The following is a 6,939-nucleotide window of genomic DNA, read 5'->3' on the forward strand; positions in this document are numbered from 1 at the left end:
GAAATTCCGAATTAACCCTTCTGCAGCCCGAAACCAAAAACAAATAAATAAATAAATAAAACCCCTCCAACTTTCCTCAAATGCATACTTTTCTATTTTTCTTTATTCACTACTACGTTTTCTTAAACAAAATCAAATCGCTAATTAATTTTTTATCCCTCTAATCCCAAACAACTAAATTGTAGCATTAAATCAATAAACATGATGACATTATGGAAAAACCGTCACAAGGGCTAACATTATTTACATTATGCTAATTTTTAAAACTTCAGTAAAATGATAATTTTGATATAAAATTTCCTTCTAGTAGTTTAATATGTATCAATATATGTTTAGCTAAGTGTTTCAAAAAAAAGTAAAATGTTTTAATTTCATATCGAATAGATAAAAAAAATTTTAAAAAATTTATAAACATAAATGTACACATCTTAATAGATTAACGGTTTAAAAAGATGACAATTGTTTTATGACAAAATGATATCAAAGCAAATTCAATCGAAACTCGACTTAAGTCAAACATTTTTAGAAGAGAGGTAAGTAAATAGTTGACAACAATGAAAGTTTTATTAGATTAAGTGAAAAAGGATGTCACGTCTAATATTATTTAAAAAAATAAAAAAATTATTTTAATTTTATATCAAAAAAGTAAAAAAATTTAAGAAGCTTATAAGCGTATTGAAATAATTTAATTTTTTGAAGAGGAGATAATGGTCTATTGACTAAGTACGGGCTACCAAATAAGCTAGATCTTTTAACTTTGTTTTCCCAAAGCTGTCACTCGGGAAAACAGTAATGTTTTTTTTTTCTCTTTGTAGTAAATTACTATATATGTAGGCAAAGCTTTCTGTGAATTATTTGCCGGAGCTTTCCCTAAGAAGAGAATATAGTAACTCCAATCTAAGCAAAATGGGATACCGCATTAATGGCTTGAGTTGGAGAACTTAATCTAAGCCAAATGTGTATATTACATACATTATTCAAAAAATAAAATAGGGTAAATTTTATTTATTTATTTATTGTCATTTAAAATTTTCTAACATGATGTTGGGTGATTTTTTATTTTTCAATTAACATTTTGTCGATTTTTTTTTCTAATTAGCACATTGTGAATAATTTCCATTCTCATGAGAATTTTACGCTATTAATTTTACTTGTTAAATTTACAAAAATACCCTTATTCGTAAACAAATTAATGGATTAACTTGAATTAAAAGTATTTTGATAATTTATTAGATATTAATAGTCTAATCTCTTATTAATCCGATGAATATATATGTACAAAATGTTAATTGGAAAAAAAGAAACATATGTACGGTATCATATATAAAAAACTGAAATCATAATAAAATAGACAAAATATTAGTAGCCATTAGCATTGTCAACACTCAAGATGCTTCTTTATTAATAATTTCATTGCCAGGATATCTATCGTACAGCTTGCATGTTTGCTGGAAGAGGAAAAATGCCCTCCAACTTTAAATTGAAGCGTCTGAGCTTAATTTGGCTATTTGATCATTTCTTGTTAATTCAGCGATGTCTAGCTAATAGGCCATGCATCATGACTCTCAGATGCATGAGTGAGAAATACATGGTTGCCCCTTTAATTAAAAATTAAAAAAATATATATGTTGTTGTTGAAGAAAAGCTCTGCTCCACCAGAATCTAGTAGCTTAGACATTGTTCCATGGCTGTGATTCCTCTTTGGTGGAGTCCGGTTTGCATGTATGGAGGTTGTAATTACAGGCTTCAACAGCTTCTCCTACTGTCAAGTATATCCATTCTTGACCTATGGTTTCTAGGAACTTGGATTTGTTGAGTTTCTTCATCACTTCAGCTCCAGGGTTGGCCAGTACAAGCTACAAAGATAGAAAGATAAAAATAGGATATGTCACCTAGAGCCTAGTGTTAAATTTTCACCATTTTAACAGAATACAAGCAATTGCAGGAGAAAATACCTTCAGCCCCCTTCTGTCAGTAGTTTTCTTGACCTCCTCAAGCATGCTGATTCCACTGGTGTCAATGTTACCAACAGCTGTATACCAAAAAGAATCCTTGTGAGTTACTAAATATTTTCTTATGCTAGAAGTTATGTATATTTATATGCTGCAGTTCCTGTTGGATAAATCACTCACCACTCATATCAAGTATAATATACTGTAAGCTGGTTTCCCCCGTAGATTTCAGCTTGTTTTCCTCTTCATCAATCCACCTTGAGATTCTGATAAGATTAGCAATCACATTGATCAGCATAAGTTGGATTTGATAAAATGAAGATGTCTGATAACCTTGAAAACTTGATTTGGTGTTTAATGTAGTATTAAGCAATGAAATTTTAGCACCTTTCTCTCAAGTAACTTGAGTTGGCGAAGTAGATTGGAGCGTCTATCTGAAGTAGAAGAACCCCAGCAACATTGTTTGTATTTGGGTATTGCTCAACGTTTCTATAAATGGTGGAATTTGGAATGTTTCCGAGAACAAGGGTCTTTGGTCTCGCAACGAACAGCAACAATCTGAGCAAAGAAATTGCAACCTGCATTTTACATAAAGGATTAGGTCAGGGTTCAAAAAATTTGTTCTTGGATGAACAAAAGCAGTTGATTTCAGCTGTGTTTGGGGCACAGTGGATGATATGATCGTACCGCTATGACTAAGCCAGCCTCCACGTTTGCAAAAATGACGCCAATATATGCACCCATGCACACAACAAAATCAAATTTGTCGACCTTCCACAGATGAATTGCAGCTTCATAATCAATGAGGCCAAGCATTGCAGAAATTATAATTGCAGACAACACTACGAGGGGCGTGTAATGGAACAATGGTGTTAGGAACAGCAATGTGAGCATAACTGCAATGGCCATGATAACGTTTGACATTGCTGTTTTGCATCCTGCGTTGAAGTTAACAGCTGATCGCGAAAATGGCCCTGAATAATATCATAGTTGTGGGACGATTAGTAAACGAAACCAACAAGAAGAATATCAAAGTTCCCTTTAGTTCATACTTTTATTATTCATTTTTTATTGCAACTGGGCTGCGTTTAAGATGTGATTAAATTAGTGAACTGTCAACTGAATAAACTTAGAAAATTTCACCTGTCGTGAGATAGCAAGAAAAGCAAGAACCAACAATGTTCATGGTCCCAAGAGCTACCATCTCTTTGTTCCCATCAATATGGTAGTGCTTGAACATTGCAAAACTTCTTCCCACTGCTATTCCTTCCTGTATTCACAACCAACAACAACTTCAATCAGTTAAAGCTTTTGTAACTTCCCATATAAGTCCAACAATAAAAACTTTTGCAGAAAGAAAAAAATATACTGCATACTATTGTTCATCTGTCCTTAGCTAAAAAAAAGAACTACCCGTTCTTTCACTTTCTTGTTGTTTTTCAAATTTGGTTGTTCAAGGAAAATACATCACATTTTCCCATAAATGGAGGCAATTTTGGCATGGTAATGGTAAAAAAAACACGAGGATGCGAAAATGCTCAGGGGCACTAAATTAGCAAAGATAGTAGACATAATAAGTTAAAGGCAGCTTACAGCAAGGGCTACGATGCCCGTGATCAATCCAGTTTTCACAGCTGTTGTCATATACGGCGAGGTAAACACAAAATCCCCAAAAGACGGTGGATTCAGCCCCTTTTTCAGGTTTCCTATCTGCCATTGTCACACCATAAAAAAATTGCACCATATCACAACTCTTCATCTTGCATGACATTTGTTTGAAAAGACCCAGAAATAAGTACGTAGAAGTAGTAGTAGTAGTAGTAGTACAAGTAGTATTTTTTAAGTTAATTACAAAAAAGACAAAAACTAAATGTCCCTGGTCCTTTTTTGTCTTTTTTGACCAGAACACAATGTGATCTTATATCATTTGTTAGGAGATTTGGTAGGAACCGCCCCTCTATAGCAAGCAAGAGATAAGAGGGATGGGACCAATCCAGTAGGAGAGGCTGCAGCAAGCTGTATTATTGGTGGGGGCTCACTGAACAATTATTAGTATTGGCCCAAGACAAGTTACCTCAAAGACCGAAATTACATTTGCACTTGCTCTGGTGGAATAATATTTGCATTCTTTACCTAAAGCTACTATCATTTTTTTTAATAAAGGTAGATTGAAGTTCAAGAAGACTATAATAAGATAAGAAAAGGTCACCTAATGAATTAAAATTAAAAAAAAAAAACAAGAAGCTTACCACTTGAACACCGTGTTTTTCGGCATGGGTAAGATAAACTAGGAGGCTTCCAAGAATGACTGATGTCAAAGGTGCCATTGCTGATATCCAAAAGAATTTGGGTCGTCTCTTGCTCTGTTTGTCGTCAAAGCATCAAACAAACATATTGTAGATTATGTTATAATATGTATTATAATAAATTAACAATTAACTAGTAAGCTATTAAGAAAAGAACATGCTGCTTTTCATATAATAAGCTCGACAAGCGATTTCTCTAAGCTCTAAAGTCCAAGTCCAAGTCTTTGCCAGTTTGAAAAATTTGAGGCCATGGAGATGGAAGTCTTCCCATCTAACATCTTTACAACTTCACTAATTTGATATTATAAATTTTATAGTATATGAAGTGGGAGCAGGTTAGGGCTAAATGGAGCACCCTGACGACACTAGAGAGTTTTTAAAGGGTAAAAAGTTACTTAACAAAGATATTATTTATAGACAACAACCCAATAAGGGAAACTACTTTTCTTAATCAAATAGCCCTTTTCTTAGAAAGTTCATTCCTTATATGTGTTATTTTACTTTCTGCAGCTATAAGTTTCGTAGTTGACATCATATCGGATTGTGGAAATAATAATTTGATTTATAATTTAACACGCACTTATGATATAACATAAAAAAAATATTATTGATTAGACCTAAAGTATCTAAAATAATTAAATTAATGATTAAATGTTCTTACGAAGTATCTGGTGACGAGGAGGAAGAATAGGAAACCAACGCCCAAGACTCCACTCTCCCATCTCCACTGTCAAATATACGTATTGCTGTCAGACAATTATATTACCAAAGAAAACTAAAATATACAAAGTAGCTCATAATACTAGCTACCTAGTAGAAGATAAAAATCTGATCAAAAAAATATCTTGCTTTATAATTAATTAGCTTCTTTATAAGTACTATATATATATATATAAAATAAAATTGATGTACAGTATTGATGATCTGGTATGTAATGATATAATAACTTAATTATATATATAGATATTTAATTTGTTTTTATAATTGTATTATATACATACTGAAATACCGTGAATAATAACAACAATACACATCACATGCCATATAGGAAAAAACTAGTAGTATCTAATTAGTAATAATTTTTTATATATTTGTTTATGAATAACGATGTAAGTTTAATAAGTGGCTAAAAATATTGACCTCATGAGTTTGGGAGAAGACAGAGCGCATGACCGAGATAATATCGGTAGAATGAGTAAAGTGCTCAAGGCCTAGAATCCCCTTTAGCTGTTGCAAGCACACTACAGTGGCTGCCCCTGCCATGAAGCCTACTATCGTCGCATGTGAAAGAAAATCCACAATAAACCCTAGCCTGCGCTTTAACAAACAAAAGAGTAAGTAAAAATTTTCCATCGATTAAGGAGATGCTAACTACTGTACTGTAAAAACAAGGTTTCTTTTCTATACTGTTGAATTTATTATGTAGGCTGACAGTAAATGACAATTGCCTTGTGAAAGCAATGGCTCAATCGCCTTCTGGGCAGATTCTCTGTGGGTAGTTTTTTTTTTCTTTTTTTAAAAAAATTACTAGTACTAATAATGTTAGGGCATGAATTTTTCTTTTTTAATTAATAGATCGTGATCTAACGTATCCAGCCAGACGGGACAGCAGCAAAGGACAAGAATTCCAGCAAGGAGCAGACAAAGTACAACATACATGTTCCGTTATTAACTTTTCGTCAATTCTTAAGAGCCTATTTAACCAAAAGTGACGCCTCTTTAATTCTTGGTTTTTTTATTTCCTGCCAAATAAGTTCTTTTTTAAGCGTGATTTTCGATATTTTTAACGCGGAACTTACAGACCTGAAAAAGGGAAAAAAGTGAAGGAAGAGAATGAAGACGTAGGCCGGAACCTCTACTACTTGCTAGTTCGTACCTTAATAGGCCTAACGAAGCTTGGAGAAGCCCGGCGAAAAAAGTTGCTGTGAAAGCAAGGTGAAGGTAAAGCTTGGGATTCTCGGCGGCATTCACTTCCTGCCCCAACATAGAAGCTGTGAGAAGTGAAGCAACAGCAACAGTCCCTACTGCCAAATCTCTTGAGCTCCCCATCATTGCATAAACCAGTGGTGGAATAAAGCTTGAATCTTCATTTCCCGAAAAGAAAAATAATAAACGTTCAGTACCCTATCACAACAACTCATCACACTGGAAATAAAATCACTAGTTATGTTTAATCCAACTTACATAGGCCGAGAATGGGAGGCAAGTTAGCAAGCTTGGCATAGCTAATACCCTGAGGGATTGCAAGACTGGCGATGGTGATCCCAGCAATTAGGTCAGCTTTCAAGAACAGTAAACTGTAACGAGGACCCCATTCAAGAATCGGCAAGAAGTATTGCAGGCCTAGTACGAATTTCCGAGAGGGCGTTTTGTTCTTGAATTGCCTAAGTGGATCGTCCGGGAAAAACGTCTCCTTAAGCGAGTTCTTGAATGACTTGAAAAATGGTTGCGGCGGAGGAATCGCCACGCGATGAGCACATTGATCATTCGCGGCAGGGTAAACGTAGTCAGCGTTGCCCATGAAAGGATTAGTTTAGCCTAATTTAGCACAGGTTTTGTCCACTAAATGCGAGGCAAAACCGTGTGTGCTTTTTGCAGTGATTAAGAGGAAAAGTTACAGATAATATGGAGGAGAAGAGAAGAGAGAGGAAATGGCGAAGCAAGAGTGAGGGGATGGGAAA

The 6,939-nt window shown here is 34.4% G+C and overlaps 1 protein-coding gene across 1 annotated transcript; it reads right to left on the reverse strand.

Moving 5' to 3' along the window:
• Positions 1 to 1,369: 1,369 nt before the first annotated feature.
• Positions 1,370 to 6,939, reverse strand: LOC110413744 (sulfate transporter 3.1-like). The gene is made up of 12 exons (XM_021424685.2): positions 6,443 to 6,939; positions 6,135 to 6,342; positions 5,399 to 5,570; positions 4,920 to 4,985; positions 4,202 to 4,315; positions 3,546 to 3,662; positions 3,096 to 3,222; positions 2,640 to 2,926; positions 2,340 to 2,530; positions 2,133 to 2,218; positions 1,956 to 2,032; positions 1,370 to 1,856 (listed from the first exon to the last, which is right to left on the reverse strand). Exons 1-12 carry the CDS (start codon positions 6,777 to 6,779, stop codon positions 1,671 to 1,673), a joined length of 1,968 nt encoding a protein of 655 aa, XP_021280360.1. The 5' UTR covers positions 6,780 to 6,939; the 3' UTR covers positions 1,370 to 1,670.

Source organism: Theobroma umbraticum, unplaced genomic scaffold (genome assembly GCF_002168275.2).
Source record: "Theobroma umbraticum cultivar Fairchild unplaced genomic scaffold, ASM216827v3 scaffold_4.1, whole genome shotgun sequence".
NCBI classification, from domain to species: domain Eukaryota; kingdom Viridiplantae; phylum Streptophyta; class Magnoliopsida; order Malvales; family Malvaceae; genus Theobroma; species Theobroma umbraticum.